General features: G+C 39.7%; 1 protein-coding gene across 9 annotated transcripts in view; it reads left to right on the top strand.

Annotated features, from left to right (window-relative positions):
• Positions 1–1,402: 1,402 nt before the first annotated feature.
• The window catches only part of LOC119484504 (protein 4.1-like), a 36,746-nt gene continuing 17,706 nt past the window's right edge, over positions 1,403–20,442 (top strand). For 6 of the 9 annotated variants that reach the window (XM_037763351.1, XM_037763349.1, XM_037763355.1 and 3 more), the window contains exons 1-12: positions 1,403–1,483; positions 2,405–2,504; positions 2,587–2,766; positions 5,982–6,086; positions 6,183–6,225; positions 6,327–6,402; positions 6,502–6,623; positions 7,288–7,384; positions 7,490–7,577; positions 12,346–12,390; positions 18,503–18,655; positions 20,123–20,220. In XM_037763351.1, the coding sequence (XP_037619279.1) occupies positions 2,415–2,504; positions 2,587–2,766; positions 5,982–6,086; positions 6,183–6,225; positions 6,327–6,402; positions 6,502–6,623; positions 7,288–7,384; positions 7,490–7,577; positions 12,346–12,390; positions 18,503–18,655; positions 20,123–20,220 (1,097 nt within the window). In that variant the 5' untranslated portion in view covers positions 1,403–1,483; positions 2,405–2,414. Of the gene's footprint in view, positions 1,484–2,095; positions 2,505–2,586; positions 2,767–5,981; positions 6,087–6,182; positions 6,226–6,326; positions 6,403–6,501; positions 6,624–7,287; positions 7,385–7,489; positions 7,578–12,345; positions 12,391–18,502; positions 18,656–20,122; positions 20,221–20,442 lie in introns of those variants that run through there. The other 3 variants (XM_037763353.1, XM_037763350.1, XM_037763348.1) reach the window with 2 other exon arrangements.

Below are 20,442 nucleotides of genomic sequence, written 5' to 3'. Positions count from 1 at the left end.
TAGTATAATATATAATATGTAGTATAGTATATAATATGTAGTATAATATATAATATGTAGTATAGTATATAATATGTAGTATAATATATAATATGTAGTATAATATGTAGTATAGTATATAATATATAGTATAATATATAATATGTAGTATAGTATATAATATGTAGTATAGTATATAATATGTAGTATGGTATATAATATGTAGTATAATATATAATATGTAGTATTATATTTAGTATAATATATAATATGTAGTATAGTATATTATATGTAGTATAATATATAATATGTAGTATAATATATAATATTTAGTATAGTATATAATATGTAGTATAGTATATAATATGTAGTATAGTATATAATATGTAGTATAGTATATAATATGTAGTATAATATGTGGTATAGTATATAATATGTAGTATAGTATATAATATGTAGTATAGTATATAATATGTAGTATAATATGTAGTATAGTATATAATATATAGTATAATATATAATATGTAGTATAGTATATAATATGTAGTATAGTATATAATATGTAGTATAGTATATAATATGTAGTATAATATGTAGTATAATATATAGTATAATATATAATATGTAGTATAGTATATAATATGTAGTATAGTATATAATATGTAGTATAATATGTAGTATAATATATAATATATAGTATAATATATAATATGTAGTATAGTATATAATATGTAGTATAGTATATAATATGTAGTATAGTACATAATATTTAGTATAATATATAATATGTAGTATAGTATATAATATGTAGTATAGTATATAATATGTAGTATAGTATATAATATGTAGTATAGTATATAATATTTAGTATAATATATAATATGTAGTATAGTATATAATATGTAGTATAGTATATAATATGTAGTATAGTATATAATATGTAGTATAGTATATAATATGTAGTATAATATGTAGTATAATATATAATATATAGTATAATATATAATATGTAGTATAGTATATAATATGTAGTATAGTATATAATATTTAGTATAATATATAATATGTAGTATAGTATATAATATGTAGTATAGTATATAATATGTAGTATAGTATATAATATGTAGTATAATATATAATATATAGTATAATATATAATATGTAGTATAGTATATAATATGTAGTATAATATATAATATATAGTATAATATATAATATGTAGTATAATATATAATATGTACATTATTAGTACTATATTCAATGAGGAAAAACGAACATTTTAATGCATAGATAAAATAAATACTAATAAAACTCATTAAAACGATTAAAAACAAACAGTTGTCTCCGCACCGTGCGTCGTGACGTCACAGTGTCGCCACACCTTGCGTCGTGACGTCACAGCTCCGCCGCCGCCGTGCGTTCTGTCGTAGAGAGAGATGACGTAGAAAAGAAAAAAAGCGTCGGTTAAGGAGAGGAAGAGGGCGACCGTCCTGCACGAGGACAGGTAAATATCTGCTGATGGAAGGGGGGGGGTTATTGATCACAGATAGAACCGATTATCAGTTTATTATTGATCTGATAGAAAGAGATGGAGAGATGGAGACAGATGGAGAGATACAGAGAGAGCGAGCTTCATTTCTGCTTCATCACACTGCAGCTGTGTGTGTGTGTGTGTGTGTGTGTGTGTGTGTGTGTTCCAGCGGGGTGTTTCCTGCTGCAGGACGACAAAGACTCAAAGACTCAAAGACTCAAAGACCTGAACTACCGCATCAAGTCTCTTTTACATAAGAATATATTATATATCTCTATAATATTTAATATTTGTACAATCTATGTGTATCAATAGTGTATAAGTATGAATAATAATTACTATTTACATAATATGATATAATATAAGTGACACTTTCTATGTATGAATAAATAATGATCTAAACTGGGATTCATATTTAGAGAAGTAAAAGTACATAGTTTTATATATATATATATATATATGTGTAGTATACAGTAAGTAATATGCACACATTATAAAGTAATAATACCACATGATGAAGTACATGTAATATAATAATAATATAATATAATATAAATCATCAGCATCCTCATCGACGTCTGTCTGAATCCAGATTACATTGTCTCTCTCATCCCTAATCTGATCCCTCCCTCCCCCACGTGTTACTATGGCAACCCTTACCCTGACAGCTGGAGGGGTCAACAGATGGTAACCATGGGGCTCAGGGTGATGACATCATCAGATAGTGACTAGGACAGATTTAAAAACATTACGGTACACGATACCCATGAGCCTCGGCTGCGGTTGCCATGGAGACTTGGCCGGTCAGAGGTGTGAATCGGACTTCATCTTTACCTTTCACTCTGCTGGAGACAGCCAATCAGCTTCCAGCTCTGTGTTGTTACTGTCTCTCAGGTGAATCACCATGACGACAGAGCCAGGTGAGCCACAGGAAGCCCAGTCCAAAGAGACAGAGTCTTTCCCTGAGGCCGCCGCCCACTCCACACCTAAACAGGTAAAACAAAACACCAGGAAGTAAACGATCAATAAACAGATTATTGATCAGATATGTTTAATGTGACATCATATGTCCTCAGGGAGGGGAGGGCAGGCCATCACAGAGCCAAGCTCAGAGCTCATTGGCCGAGGACTCGACGAGTCACCTGTCGTCGAGCAGTCGGGTCGCTCGCTCTCCGGCCAGAAACCCACTGAGCTTTAGGACCATGCAGACCAGAGTGAGCCTGCTGGACGGAGCGCTGTTCACCTGCACGGTGGAGGTGAGACAGGTGGAGGGATGACGGGTGGAGGGGGGACGGGTGAAGGGGAGACGGATGGAGGGAAGACGGGTGGAAGGGTGGAGGGAGGACGGGTGGAGGGGGGACAGGTGGAGGGAGGACAGGTGGAGGGGGGACAGGTGGAGGGGGGACAGGTGGAGGGAGGACAGGTGGAGGGAGGACAGGTGGAGGGGAGACAGGTGGATGGAGGACAGGTGGAGGGGAGACAGGTGGAGGGGAGACAGGTGGAGGGAGGACGAGTGGAGGGAGGACATGTGGAGGGGAGACGGGTGGAGGGAGGACGGGTGGAGGGGAGACAGGTGGAGGGGGGACAGGTGGAGGGGAGACAGGTGGAGGGGAGACAGGTGGAGGGAGGACATGTGGAGGGGAGACGGGTGGAGGGAGGACGGGTGGAGGGGGGACGGGTGGAGGGGGGACGGGTGGAGGGAGGACAGGTGGAGGGAGGACAGGTGGAGGGGAGACAGGTGGATGGAGGACAGGTGGAGGGAGGACAGGTGGAGGGAGGACAGGTGGAGGGGAGACAGGTGGAGGGGAGACAGGTGGAGGGAGGACGAGTGGAGGGAGGACATGTGGAGGGGAGACGGGTGGAGGGAGGACGGGTGGAGGGGAGACAGGTGGAGGGGGGACAGGTGGAGGGGAGACAGGTGGAGGGGAGACAGGTGGAGGGAGGACATGTGGAGGGGAGACGGGTGGAGGGGGGACGGGTGGAGGGGGGACGGGTGGAGGGGGGACGGGTGAAGGAGAGACAGGTGGAGGGAGGACAGGTGGAGGGAAGACAGGTGGAGGGGAGACAGGTGGAGGGAGGACAGATGGAGGGGAGACAGGTGGAGGGGGGACAGGTGGAGGGAGGAAGGGTGGAGGGGAGACAGGTGGAGGGGAGACAGGTGGAGGGAGGACATCTCAAGGGAGGACGGGTGAAGGGGAGACAGGTGGAGGTGGGACAGGTGGAGGGAGGACAGGTGAAGGGGAGACATTATTTTAATGGGTTAGGAGTTAATATGTTATTTTAATGGGTTAGAGTTAACATGTTATTTTAATGGGTTAGGGGTTAACATGTTATTTTAATGGGTTAGGAGTTAACATGTTATTTTAATGGGTTAGAGTTAACATGTTATTTTAATGGGTTAGGGTTAACATGTTATTTTAATGGGTTAGGGGTTAACATGTTATTTTAATGGGTTAGGGGTTAACATGTTATTTTAATGGGTTAGGAGTTAACATGTTATTTTAATGGGTTAGGGTTAACATGTTATTTTAATGGGTTAGGGTTAACATGTTATTTTAATGGGTTAGGGGTTAACATGTTATTTTAATGGGTTAGAGTTAACATGTTATTTTAATGGGTTAGGGTTAACATGTTATTTTAATGGGTTAGGGTTAACATGTTATTTTAATGGGTTAGGGGTTAACATGTTATTTTAATGGGTTAGGGGTTAACATGTTATTTTAATGGGTTAGGGTTAACATGTTATTTTAATGGGTTAGGGGTTAACATGTTATTTTAATGGGTTAGGAGTTAACATGTTATTTTAATGGGTTAGGAGTTAACATGTTATTTTAATGGGTTAGGAGTTAACATGTTATTTTAATGGGTTAGGGTTAACATGTTATTTTAATGGGTTAGGAGTTAACATGTTATTTTAATGGGTTAGAGTTAACATGTTATTTTAATGGGTTAGGGTTAACATGTTATTTTAATGGGTTAGGGGTTAACATGTTATTTTAATGGGTTAGGGGTTAACATGTTATTTTAATGGGTTAGGAGTTAACATGTTATTTTAATGGGTTAGGGTTAACATGTTATTTTAATGGGTTAGGGGTTAACATGTTATTTTAATGGGTTAGGGTTAACATGTTATTTTAATGGGTTAGGGGTTAACATGTTATTTTAATGGGTTAGGGGTTAACATGTTATTTTAATGGGTTAGGAGTTAACATGTTATTTTAATGGGTTAGAGTTAACATGTTATTTTAATGGGTTAGGGTTAACATGTTATTTTAATGGGTTAGGGTTAACATGTTATTTTAATGGGTTAGGGGTTAACATGTTATTTTAATGGGTTAGGGTTAACATGTTATTTTAATGGGTTAGGAGTTAACATGTTATTTTAATGGGTTAGGAGTTAACATGTTATTTTAATGGGTTAGGAGTTAACATGTTATTTTAATGGGTTAGGGGTTAACATGTTATTTTAATGGGTTAGGAGTTAACATGTTATTTTAATGGGTTAGGGTTAACATGTTATTTTAATGGGTTAGGGGTTAACATGTTATTTTAATGGGTTAGGGGTTAACATGTTATTTTAATGGGTTAGGGTTAACATGTTATTTTAATGGGTTAGGGTTAACATGTTATTTTAATGGGTTAGGAGTTAACATGTTATTTTAATGGGTTAGGGTTAACATGTTATTTTAATGGGTTAGGGGTTAACATGTTATTTTAATGGGTTAGGGTTAACATGTTATTTTAATGGGTTAGGGGTTAACATGTTATTTTAATGGGTTAGGGTTAACATGTTATTTTAATGGGTTAGGAGTTAACATGTTATTTTAATGGGTTAGGGGTTAACATGTTATTTTAATGGGTTAGGGTTAACATGTTATTTTAATGGGTTAGGGTTAACATGTTATTTTAATGGGTTAGGAGTTAACATGTTATTTTAATGGGTTAGGAGTTAACATGTTATTTTAATGGGTTAGGGGTTAACATGTTATTTTAATGGGTTAGGGTTAACATGTTATTTTAATGGGTTAGGGGTTAACATGTTATTTTAATGGGTTAGGGTTAACATGTTATTTTAATGGGTTAGGGTTAACATGTTATTTTAATGGGTTAGGGTTAACATGTTATTTTAATGGGTTAGGGGTTAACATGTTATTTTAATGGGTTAGGGTTAACATGTTATTTTAATGGGTTAGAGTTAACATGTTATTTTAATGGGTTAGGGTTAACATGTTATTTTAATGGGTTAGGGTTAACATGTTATTTTAATGGGTTAGGGTTAACATGTTATTTTAATGGGTTAGGGTTAACATGTTATTTTAATGGGTTAGGGTTAACATGTTATTTTAATGGGTTAGGGTTAACATGTTATTTTAATGGGTTAGGGGTTAATATGTTATTTTAATGGGTTAGGGGTTAACAGGTTAATTTAATGATTTTATAAAAGTAAAACATGAAATGTTTCCTCTCCTAGAAACGAGCTCGCGGTGTTCAGTTGTTTGAGAAGGTTTGTGATCACATCAACCTGCTGGAGAGAGACTACTTTGCTTTGTCTTTCAGAGATGTCGACAACAACAAGGTACCCGTCTGTCTGTTCACCCGTCTGTCCGTTTACCAGTCTGTCTGTTAACCCGTCTGTCTGTCTGATCTCTGACCTTTACCTCTTGTGTTACAGAACTGGTTGGATCCAGCAAAGGAGATGAAGAAGCAGGTCAGAGGTCAGTAGTCCCACCCCCTTTCTCTTAACCCGTTAACCCGTTAACTGGTTAGTTCAGGTTAATAGTCTTTGTGAAATGACTCTCCCCTTGCTGTCTCTCAGGTGTTCCCTGGAACTTCTCCTTTAACGTCAAGTTTTACCCTCCTGATCCCGCCCAGCTCTCTGAGGACATCACCAGGTAGTTTCGCTCACCTGTCAATCAAAGCTCAACACTGTCACACATGTTTTCACCTGTTTGTGTACCTGAGAATGTTGATGTCTTCTTTTCTGTCTGCAGGTACTTCCTGTGTCTCCAGCTCAGACAGGATATAGTTTCTGGTCGTCTTCCATGTTCGTTTGCAACTCACACCATCCTCGGCTCCTACACCATCCAATCAGAGCTCGGAGACTATGATCCTGGTACTGTACCCTACTGCAATAATACCTTACTACATCAACTTCTATTATACCCCACCGTACCCTACTCTGACATACCCCACCATACCCTTCTCTCACATACCCCACCATACCCTTTTCTAACATACCCCACCATACCCTTCTCTAACATACTCCACCATACCCTTCTCTCACATACCCCACCATACCCTTTTCTAACATACCCCACCATACCCTTTTCTAACATACCCCACCATACCCTTTTCTAACATACCCCACCATACCCTTCTCTAACATACTCCACCATACCCTTTTCTAACATACCCCACCATACCCTTTTCTAACATACCCCACCGTACCCTACTCTGACATACCCCACCATACCCTTTTCTAACATACCCCACCATACCCTTTTCTAACATACTCCACCATACCCTTCTCTAACATATCCCACCATACCCTTCTCTAACATATCCCACCATACCCTTCTCTAACATATCCCACCATACCCTTCTCTAACATACCCCACCATACCCTTCTCTAACATATCCCACCATACCCTTTTCTAACATACCCCACCATACCCTTCTCTCACATACCCCACCATACCCTTTCGTTTCATAAGACCCGTCTGTCTCTGACCACCCGTCTGTCTCTGACCACCCGTCTCTCTCTCTTTATATTTCAGATGAGTGTGGTTCAGATTACGTCAGTGAACTCTGTTTTGCACCAAATCAAACAAAAGAGATGGAGGAGAAGATCATGGAGCTGCATAAAACATACAGGTTCTCACATATAACATTTAAATATAATTCTATTTAATAATCTTCTAAGTAGTAAAACAAACCTAAACAAAAAACAGTTGTTAAAACGTGTGATTGTGTGTTTAGAGGAATGACACCAGCTGAAGCAGAGATGCACTTCCTGGATAATGTAAAGAAACTTTCCATGTACGGAGTCGACCTTCATCACGCAAAGGTAAAAACACACACAACATGAAAATAACCTTTCAATACAATAAGAAATCATTTAGTCTTTAACAGCAGATACTAGGTGCATGTCTGGAGCAAACACCTCCACTATCTAAAGTTAAGATTTAACTTTAACTCCCCCAGCCAACTCCCAGCTGCATGCCGCTAAATCAGCTGCCTCTCAGCTCGAGTACAGAAATGTCTCTTTAATTGTGAACACCTGTGATAATCAAATGAAAGTACCAAGCCATGGACTTAGGGTTAGGCCAGAAAACCACTTAGTTAGGGTAAGGGAAAATGTCTTGGTCACCGACCTAGGATCAGGCAAGAAAACCACTTAGTAAGGGTAAGGGAAAACGTCTTGGTTGGGCTTAAAATAAGTAAGTAAACTAAGTAAAACACATACGGAAACAACGTAACGTCAGTGTGGAAAATGGTTGTCACATGACAAAATGTGACAAACGTCATTAACATAACTGACAAAACTGCCGGGGCTGCTGTAACTCAGTGGAAGAGCGGATCGTCCTTTAACCACAAGGTTGGCGGTTCGATCCCCGGCTCCCACCATCTGCATGTCAAAGTGTCCTTGAGTAGGACCCTGAACCCCATGTTGCTCCCCGGGCGCTTCACAGCAGCCCACTGCTGCTAATGCTTAGGATGGGTTAAATGCAGAGGTCAAACTGCATGTATGTGCCTGTATTTATAACGAAAATAATAAAGTCTAAGTCTAAAACAAAACACCAGCCTCCCGGTTGAAAGTCCGGTGTTTGTTGGACCCATCCACCCACCATAAGTGGTCTTTATTACTTTTTATACTATATCACTAGCTTGGAGTTTTGTACTGGGCAACGGAAAAAACGAGACAAATGTCATGTGACAACTCACTTGTTCGGTTCACTACATAACACTGAACCTTCATGCAGGCATGTAATATTCACGCCTCTGCGAGGCAAAACATGACACGCTTTCTTTCGGTGGACAGGTGGGTCAATTACACGCTTTGCCATGAGACTGGGCAGGATTATGATACGACCAGCGAGTACTCAAGTACTTGTATTCATGTACATGATCCCAGCCCTTGTTACGACCTCCTTCTTTCCACTGACACATCACATTGTTATTCACTTCTATATACAAACAGTTGAGAAAATAATGGCACTTCTTAGTAGCAGCAATACTTTGTTTAACAGTGATAGCAGTTCCTTCCTTCTTGGTGGAGAAAACATGCAATACTTCAATCTGAACTCCATTAACTGAAGCCTCAACAGACAGCCCTGTCTCCTAGGGCAGATTACGTTTGTCTTTTATATATCACAAATACCTTTGTAAGTCTGCGGATGGTCGCAGCGACTGACGCAGTACAATGAGCGACATGCAGAGCAGGTGACGTAATATATCGAGCGCCCATGAATTAAAGTTCTACCTCACACAGGCTCCGTCCACACACACGTTCGCACACTGAGATTTCCTTAAACGTAGTCGGACTGTGAGGGGTGAAAGTAGGTCGGTACGGTCCGGTACTCCGTACAACTACGAGATTCAGTGCAGGTACTCCGTACCACTACGAGATTCAGTGCCGGTACTCCGTACCACTACGAGATTCAGTGCAGGTACTCCGTACAACTACGAGATTCAGTGCAGGTACTCCGTACCACTACGAGATTCAGTGCAGGTACTCCGTACAACTACGAGATTCAGTGCAGGTACTCCGTACCACTACGAGATTCAGTGCAGGTACTCCGTACAACTACGAGATTCAGTGCAGGTACTCCGTACCACTACGAGATTCAGTGCAGGTACTCCGTACCACTACGAGATTCAGTGCCGGTACTCCGTACCACTACGAGATTCAGTGCCGGTACTCCGTACCACTATGAGATTCGGTGCAGATATTCCGTACCAGGAAGAGAGGACAGCAGCTGCCTGCCAAAACACACATGCAACCCGTCACTCATGATCGCATTTCAACAAGAAAACACATCTGCATAATATCAATCGATGACGGTTGGGGTAGCCTCGTAGTACCGGCCAGAACTTCAATCTACTTTCACTCCGGTGGTACTGGATTGTTTTAGTTTGAACAGATGTGGTTTTAAACTGTTTACATTCATGTTTCTTTGTTTTTTTGGCAATTCAGATGTCATGTCGTCTTGTTTTTGTTTTTCATAATCATCTTTATTTGGGTCTGATCTTTTGGTAGATGAGTGGTTTTATTAAAGGTAAGATCATAAACAGGCTCTCTAGTTGTAGTTAATTGTAGAAGGTCTTATTAGGGTTGATGCTACAGCTTTACGTTTTCAGTTCATTGTGAACCATCCAGCTGTCTCTCTGCTGGGACATATGCTCATGCTTTATATATTTATGTAAATCATTCATTTAGAATCATTTGCCTCTAAATTAATATAAAAACTACACAGACCACAGTGAGAGTGCTGCTGATGTTCTGCTTTCTGCTCCTCAATTATCTGATCAATCACCAATACATGACCCACTTCCTGTCCACGATCAATCATCATGTGTGTGTGTGTGTGTGTGTGTGTGTGTGTCAGTAATGATTTTTCCATCATGGCAGTTTTCAGTTTTATCAGTGAGTCTCTCAGTAACACAGAGTGAAGTCTGCGTTAAACAGCTTCACTGATCTGATGTCAGCAGGAGGATCCAAAGACCTCAGCTCTGTTACAGGAAGCAGGATTTAGGGTCAGCAAGGTTACTGCAGGTTTAACCCTTCAGAGTTTTCAGTCTTACGACGGTGGTTCACTTCTTACCGGGGTAGATCGCCATGGTAACTGATGCTGAACACCTAACCTGTTATGTTCCAGAGGTTAGGGTTATAACAGATCAACTCTATAAAAGGACAGGCTACTGACCTATCAGAGCTCTGTGCACGAGTGTTAAATAATGTTACACAAATATGACGAAGTTAAATCAGGCTACCAGCAACACAGCATATATTAACAGGCTGATAATATCACTACCCCATCTAGAGCACCATAGATCTGACTATGATTACATGTATGTAATAATGCATTATGTATTCTGTTAAATTAATGTGTTGCTCAGATGTATTCTTATAGAATAGAAAAGAAGATACATTATACATCCCCTTGGGGAAATGATGGCCTGTATGACAATTTTAGCCTTTTTATTTCTGCTGCAACCCCGGCGGTGTGAAACGGACCGCGAGCAAATACAAATAAATATAAACACATATGAAAGTAAGCATACTTACCGCTTTGAATTATAAGTACCTGGAGCAAAGTAACGCAAAGCACCGTCTCTGACGGTACGTACGGACAGGTCAAGAAGCTAACAGTTATATATACACGGATCAGCCATAACATTCAGACCTCTGACAGGTGAAGTGAATAACATTGATAATCTGGTTACAATGGCACCTGGCAGTGGGGGGGAGATATTAGACAGGGAGTGAACATTTTGAACTTTGGGTTAGGGTTAGGGTTAGCCCCGTCCATAGCTCTCTCCAGGGTTAGGGTTAGGGTCAGCCCCGTCCATAGGGTTAGGGTTAGGCCCGTCCATAGCTCTCTCCAGGGTTAGGGTTAGGGTCAGCCCCGTCCATAGGGTTAGGGTTAGCCCCGTCCATAGCTCTCTCCAGGGTTAGGGTTAGTCCCGTCCATAGCTCTCTCCAGGGTTAGGGTTAGCCCCGTCCATTGGGTTAGGCTTAGGTTTAGCCCCGTCCATAGGGTTAAGGTTAGCCCCGTCCATAGGATTAGGTTTAGGGTTAGGGTTAGACCCGTCCATAGGGTTAGGGTTAGGGTTAGGGTTAGGGTTAGCCCCGTCCATAGGGTTAGGGTTAGGGTTAGGGTTAGCCCCTTCCATACGGTTAGGGTTAGGGTTAGCCCCGTCCATAGGGTTAGGGTTAGCCCCTTCCATACGGTTAGGGTTAGGCTTAGCCCCGTCCATAGGGTTAGGGTTAGGCTTAGCACCGTCCATAGGGTTAGGGTTAGGGTTAGGTTTAGCCCCGTCCATAGCTCTCTCCAGGGTTAGGCTTAGCCCCATCCATAGGGTTAGGGTTAGGGTTAGGCTTAGCCCCGTCCATAGGGTTAGGGTTAGGGTTAGGGTTAGCCCCTTCCATAGGGTTGGGGTTAGGCTTAGCCCCGTCCATAGGGTTAGGGTAAGTGTTAGGGTTAGGGTTAGCTCCGTCCACAGCTCTCTCCAGCTACTTTATACTTCCTGACCCTGATGAGAGACTGAAAACATCTACATGTAACCACTCACTGCAGCTGCAAGGCAGGTGAGGCTGGCACCAGGACAGTCACAGGAGAGAGAAGGGTTAGGGTTAGGGTTATAGGGTTGTTAGGGTGTTAGGTGAAACACCAGTATTAAAGATACGCTTGAACAGGAAACTAGCAACAAGCATTTCAAGAAGTACAGACCTTTTGCTAAAGACCTGAACACTTTGTATGCCGTTTTGAAGAGCTGCTGAGAGCTCCACCCGTCCTGGAATCACCCTCTGAAAACACCCACTATCATAACAGTGTCAAAGAGATCCAACCATCAGAGCTCAGTCTCTGCCAGCCAGTTGCACTTACCTCAATAATCATGAAGTGGCTGGAATAGCTGGTGCTGAACACCATCATGTTTTAATGTCGTATATAGATGTGTGCATGTTCTCGAGACACATATAATGCACACTGTCTGTCTGTATGTCTAATAGTACTGCTGCCATCTTTGAGTGGCATGCTATATTTTCCCATTTAGACCAGCTGTTCTTCTTTTCTATCTTTTTGTTTCGTCTGTCTGTCTGAATGGAGTAGATGGTAGGAAGTCGCTTTGACTGCTTGCCTTCAGCTCAGTCAGAGGTAAGACTATTTCCTGTGTGCAGGTGTGTTTCTATGTGTATGTGTTGAATATGTCTGAATGTTCATACAAACATATTCATGTCATTGTTGTGGGTGTCGTCAGTGTTTCCTTTATTCTACAATGCTTCTACTTATTTAACTCAGAAAACGTAATTTTTACCTCACAATTGAGTCATCTGAGCTGTTCCTACAATACCCACAATCCACAGCAAACCCTGTGTTCTAAGATCCATGACCTCACTCCATCTAAAGCTATTAAATCATTTATTATACAGCTAGTTAGAGATGAACATTTCATACCATGATTATAGTGTCCAAAATTACAGTTATCCGTATCATCATTGTTAAAATGTGCTGAAAATGTTCAAAAAGTACTGATATACACAGTTCAATTATTATTATTCACAAATTCACAGTCTATCTTCTGTGTTGCATTTGAGTAACTGAAAGGAGCCCAATCATTGACATAAATACAGAGAAGTTTTGTATAGGAGTCAACCCACGTTGCACAATAGCTGGTCCTCCTTAACAGTCCACCTTAACAGTCCAACTTAAGCAAGCCTGTGTCGGGGCTAACATCGGGGCTAACCCTTTAATCAGCAGGTGGAACTGGGCCTGGCTCTGAGGAGATGTAGCATTTATTCACCGACAGCCTGAACTGTACACACATTGTACTGCTACGTATACTATAGTACTGCTATGTATACTATATTATACTTCTGCTACGTATACTATACTACTGCTATGTATACTATACTATACTTCTGCTACGTATACTATACTACTGCTATGTATACTATACTACTGCTATGTATACTATACTATAACATTACTGATGATTTCATGCTCACCATCAGTCACACTGTACTGCTACGTATACTATACTACTGCTACGTATACTATGTATAGTATACTACTATTACGTATACTATACTACTGCTACGTATACTATACAACTGCTACGTATACTATACTACTGCTACGTATACTATTCTATACTACTGCTACGTATACTATACTATACTACTGCTACGTATACTATACTACTGCTACGTACACTATACTATACTACTGCTACGTATACAACTGCTACGTATACTATACTACTGCTACATATACCATACTATACTATTGCTACGTATACAACTGCTACGTATACTATACTACTGCTACGTATACCATACTATACTACTGCTACGTATACTATACTATACTACTGCTACGTATACAACTGCTACGTATACTATACTACTGCTACGTATACCATACTATACTACTGCTACGTATACCATACTATACTACTGCTACGTATACTATACTATTGCTACATATACCATACTATACTACTGCTACGTATACCATACTATACTACTGCTACGTATACTATACTATACTACTGCTACATATACAACTGCTGCGTATACTATACTACTGCTACGTACACTATACTATACTACTGCTACGTACACTATACTATACTACTGCTACGTATACTATACTATACTACTGCTACGTATACAACTGCTACGTATACTATACTACTGCTACGTATACCATACTATACTACTGCTACGTATACTATACTATACTACGTATACAACTGCTACGTATACTATACTACTGCTACGTATACCATACTATACTACTGCTACGTATACTATACTATACTACTGCTACGTATACCATACTATACTACTGCTACGTATACTATACTATACTACTGCTACGTATACCATACTATACTACTGCTACGTATACCATACTATACTACTGCTACATATACCATACTATACTACTGCTACGTATACCATACTATACTACTGCTACGTATACTATACTATACTACTGCTACGTATACAACTGCTACGTATACTATACTACTGCTACATATACTATACTTTACTACTGCTACGTATACTATACTACTGCTACGTATACAACTGCTACGTATACTATACTACTGCTACGTATACAACTGCTACGTATACTATACTACTGCTACGTATACAACTGCTATGTATACTATACTACTGCTACGTATACTATACTTTACTACTGCTACGTATACTATACTACTGCTACGTATACAACTGCTACGTATACTATACTACTGCTACGTATACTATACTTTACTACTGCTACGTATACTATACTATACTACTGCTACGTATACTATACTACTGCTACGTATACTATACTATACTACTGCTACGTATACTATACTACTGCTACGTATACTATACTACTGCTATATATACTATACTATACTACTGCTACGTGTACTATACTACACTACTGCTACGTATACTACTGCTAAGTATAATATACTACTGCTATGTATACTATACTATTGCTATATATACTATACTATACTACTGCTACGTGTACTATACTATACTACTGCTACGTATACTACTGCTAAGTATAATATACTACTGCTACGTATACTATACTACTGCTACGTTTACTACTGCTACGTATGCTATACTACTGCTACGTATACTACTGCTACGTATACTATACTACTGCTACGTTTACTACTGCTACGTATACTATACTACTGCTACGTATACTACTGCTACGTATACTATACTACTGCTACGTATACTATACTACTGCTACGTATACTACTGCTACGTATACTATACTACTGCTACGTATACTACTGCTACGTATACTACTGCTACGTTTACTACTGCTACGTATACTATACTATACTATAACATTACTGATGACTTCATACTCACTGTCATCACATGCTCTCTCGACCGTCCACCGACTTGCTAACTCTACGCCTGGCTTGCGATACACTGGCGGTAATCAAATGCGGTTTTATTGAACGGTAATAAGACTAACCGTTGGGAGTGTTACAGAGAAACCGGTAACCGTTACATCCCTATACAGCTTGTATAAAAGACAGTACACAACAGCCAAACATGGCTACTTATGTGTTGGACTGGGACACAATCAGGACTGTTCTACTCAAGTCCTAACAAGTCTTTTTCTATTGTCTCCGACCGTGTGGAAATATTATCGGATTTTCATACATAGCTTCAAACATTATACAAGACTATTTAGATTCTGCAGGTTGTAACCACACTATTTACTGTCCCCTCCTGATTTCGGTCCGACCGTAACTATTCAACTTTTCTTAGGTTCTAGAAACTTACCTGACTGCCTGAGGTTCTCCAACTAGAGATGTTTTATTGTCCATCCAATACCAGGTTCTGCAGGGCAAACAATACATAATACAAAATGAATAATACAAACTAAATACTAATCAAACAATCACCAGCTAGATTGAACTGCATTTAATAATTAACTCATAATATTACAACACTGAATCAAATAAATACAGATAAATGGAACATGCTGACATTGTCAGGTGGAGGTTGGATGGAGAGCAGAGAGCTCTGCAGATCTGAGTGAGTGTCCTGAAGCACATCTGTCTACAACTGGCCATGAAGCAGGGGAACGCTTGTGTTCAACTGTAGAGAGGATTCTGTCCACCAGAGGGAGAATTCACAACCATTAGCATGGCTGTGTCTCAGTGTGTGATGGGTTGGCTGACTGCAAGAGACAGACAGGAAGTGTCAAATAAAACATCAGGGAGTTAATGGTCATTTGATGATCGATAAGCTTCACTGTGGAAACAGACTGAAGGCTTGTTTTGTTGTAGGAAAAAGAAGAACTACAAGCACAAGTCCTTGAAGTGAACAAAATAAATATATCCACCTTATTCCTAGCCCCCATGATGCCTTGCGTGAATTATGTCCGTAACTTCCGGCGCGTCGTGTCTCTGAATCGTTTCCATGGTAACACTACGCTAGTCGTCTCTTCTAGAGCGATTGTATTAATAAATCTAGTAAAATGTGTGCACACCACCTATTACAGTGATCATTGCTCTGCCTTCTACTACGGAGGACGACCTGAAGACGTGGCCTCAGGTAACCTCCACTAGCAGATTTATTTACGTTATTGACTCCGCTGCTACAGACGGTGAAGAGATGAACAATCTGAAAAGCTCTGAGACAGATCAGGACTTCCACAGTAACAAGGTTTAGTTTTATTCTACACAAAGATAACCGTACTGAAACTATCTTTACTCTAATGCTGCCCATAAACTGCCTGCTTTCTACCGTAACACTCTGAGAATAATCATTTCTACAGTAACACACTGAGAATAATCATTTCTACTGTAACACTCTGAGAATAATCATTTCTACAGTAACACCCTGAGAATAATCATTTCTACAGTAACACTGAGAATAATCATTTCTACAGTAACACCCTGAGAATAATCATTTCTACAGTAACACTGAGAATAATCATTTCTACAGTAACACAGAATAATCATTTCTACAGTAACACACTGAGAATAATCATTTCTACAGTAACACCCTGAGAATAATCATTTCTACAGTAACACACTGAGAATAATCATTTCTACAGTAACACTGAGAATAATCATTTCTACAGTAACACTCTGAGAATAATCATTTCTACTGTAACACCCTGAGAATAATCATTTCTACAGTAACACAGAATAATCATTTCTACTGTAACACCCTGAGAATAATCATTTCTACAGTAACACACTGAGAATAATCATTTCTACTGTAACACACTGAGAATAATCATTTCTACAGTAACACACTGAGAATAATCATTTCTACAGTAACACACTGAGAATAATCATTTCTACAGTAACACCCTGAGAATAATCATTTCTACAGTAACACTGAGAATAATCATTTCTACAGTAACACTGAGAATAATCATTTCTACTGTAACACCCTGAGAATAATCATTTCTACTGTAACACCCTGAGAATAATCATTTCTACAGTAACACTCTGAGAATAATCATTTCTACAGTAACACTCTGAGAATAATCATTTCTACAGTAACACTGAGAATAATCATTTCTACAGTAACACAGAATAATCATTTCTACAGTAACACTGAGAATAATCATTTCTACTGTAACACCCTGAGAATAATCATTTCTACAGTAACACTGAGAATAATCATTTCTACAGTAACACACTGAGAATAATCATTTCTACAGTAACACAGAATAATCATTTCTACAGTAACACTGAGAATAATCATTTCTACTGTAACACCCTGAGAATAATCATTTCTACAGTAACACTCTGAGAATAATCATTTCTACAGTAACACTGAGAATAATCATTTCTACAGTAACACTGAGAATAATCATTTCTACAGTAACACCCTGAGAATAATCATTTCTACAGTAACACAGAATAATCATTTCTACAGTAACACTGAGAATAATCATTTCTACTGTAACACTGAGAATAATCATTTCTACAGTAACACTCTGAGAATAATCATTTCTACAGTAACACTGAGAATAATCATTTCTACAGTAACACCCTGAGAATAATCATTTCTACAGTAACACTCTGAGAATAATCATTTCTACAGTAACACTGAGAATAATCATTTCTACTGTAACACCCTGAGAATAATCATTTCTACAGTAACACTCTGAGAATAATCATTTCTACAGTAACACTGAGAATAATCATTTCTACAGTAACACTCTGAGAATAATCATTTCTACAGTAACACTGAGAATAATCATTTCTATAGTAACACACTGAGAATAATCATTTCTACAGTAACACTGAGAATAATCATTTCTACTGTAACACCCTGAGAATAATCATTTCTACAGTAACACTGAGAATAATCATTTCTACAGTAACACTCTGAGAATAATCATTTCTACAGTAACACTGAGAATAATCATTTCTATAGTAACACACTGAGAATAATCATTTCTACAGTAACACTGAGAATAATCATTTCTACTGTAACACCCTGAGAATAATCATTTCTACAGTAACACTGAGAATAATCATTTCTACAGTAACACTCTGAGAATAATCATTTCTACAGTAACACTCTGAGAATAAGGAGGATCTCTGGTTTAATCCTAGTAAATGTTGGCACAAATAGTCTTTAAAAGAGCGTTGAATAAAATGAGCAAAAACGACATGTTCATTCATGGGTCCATGGTGTGTGTGTGTTTGTATGTGTGTGTGTGTGTGTGTGTGTGTGTGTCTGTGTGTGTGCAGGACTCGGAGGGCGTGGCCATCATGCTGGGCGTGTGCAGTAGCGGTCTGCTGGTCTACAGAGACAGACTGAGGATCAACAGATTCTCATGGCCGAAGATCCTGAAGATCTCGTACAAAAGGAACAACTTCTACATCAAGATCCGACCTGGGGAGGTGAGAGGCCAACACACACCACAACACCTCAACACCTCAACACCACAACACCACAACACCACAACACCTCAACACCACAACACCTCAACACCTCAACACCTCAACACCACAACACCTCAACACCTCAACACCTCAACACCTCAACACCACAACATCTCAACACCACAACACCTCAACACCACAACACCTCAACACCTCAACACCTCAACACCTCAACACCTCAACACCTCAACACCACAACACCTCAACACCTCAACACCTCAACACCTCAACACCACAACATCTCAACACCTCAACACCACAACATCTCAACACCTCAACACCACAACACCACAACACCTCAACACCACAACACCTCAACACCACAACACCTCAACACCACAACACCTCAACACCACAGAAGAAGAGTTCACACACCACAACACCACAACACCTCAACACCTCAACACCTCAACACCACAACACCTCAACACCACAACACCTCAACACCACAACACCTCAACACCACAACACCACAGAAGAAGAGTTCACACACCACAACACCACCTCAACACCTCAACACCACAACACCACAACACCTCAACACCACAACACCTCAACACCACAGAAGAAGAGTTCACACACCACAACACCACAACACCTCAACACCTCAACACCACAACACCTCAACACCACAACACCTCAACACCTCAACACCACAACACCTCAACACCACACCTCAACACCACAACACCACAACACCTCAACACCACAACACCACAACACCTCAACACCACAACACCACAACACCTCAACACCACAACACCTCAACACCACAACACCACAACACCTCAACACCACAACACCTCAACACCACAACACCTCAACACCACAACACCTCAACACCATAACAACACAACACCACAGAAGAAGAGTTCACACACCTCAACACCACAGAAGAAGAATTCACACACCTCAACACCTCCACACCTCAACACCACAACACAACACCACAGAAGAAGAGTTCACACACCCTGAATTAAGGATATATTGTCTCCTGAAGGTTTCGAGGCCCTAATCTGGTTTATTATTGGATGTTAAGTTTCCTATTCTCCATATTGATTCTAGCAGGGCTGTGGCGTCTCACAGTCAGATACCACAAACACTGTCAGTCACCATCACATCTCAAAGTTTCATGATTATTATCCATCTCCAGTTTCACCAGTTTGAGTCTCTCTGTCCGTCTCCAGTTTGACCAGTTTGAGTCTCTCTGTCCGTCTCCAGTTTGACCAGTTTGAGTCTCTCTGTCCGTCTCCAGTTTGACCAGTTTGAGTCTCTCTGTCTGTGTCCAGTTTGACCAGTTTGAGTCTCTCTGTCTGTGTCCAGTTTGACCAGTTTGAGTCTCTCTGTCCGTCTCCAGTTTGACCAGTTTGAGTCTCTCTGTCCGTCTCCAGTTTGACCAGTTTGAGTCTCTCTGTCTGTCTCCAGTTTGACCAGTTTGAGTCTACTATTGGTTTCAAGCTGCTGAACCACAGATCAGCTAAAAGACTGTGGAAAGTCTGTGTGGAGCATCACTCCTTCTTCAGGTCAGTCAGTGATGTCATGTATTTAAGGTCATAATTTGACTCGATGTGATATGAGAAGACAAAATACTATGTAACACAACATGACTTCACGTAACATAACATAGTGTAACATAATATCACTTAACGTTACATTACGTAATGTAACATAATGTAATGTAACATCACTTAACGTAACATAAATTAACACAACATGACTTCACGTAACATAAATTAACGGAACAT

The sequence above is a fragment of the Sebastes umbrosus genome, unplaced genomic scaffold (assembly GCF_015220745.1).
Source record: "Sebastes umbrosus isolate fSebUmb1 unplaced genomic scaffold, fSebUmb1.pri scaffold_98_arrow_ctg1, whole genome shotgun sequence".
Taxonomy (NCBI): domain Eukaryota; kingdom Metazoa; phylum Chordata; class Actinopteri; order Perciformes; family Sebastidae; genus Sebastes; species Sebastes umbrosus.
Note: the sequence above shows the minus strand (reverse complement) of the source record. Positions and strands in the feature narration are given on the sequence as shown.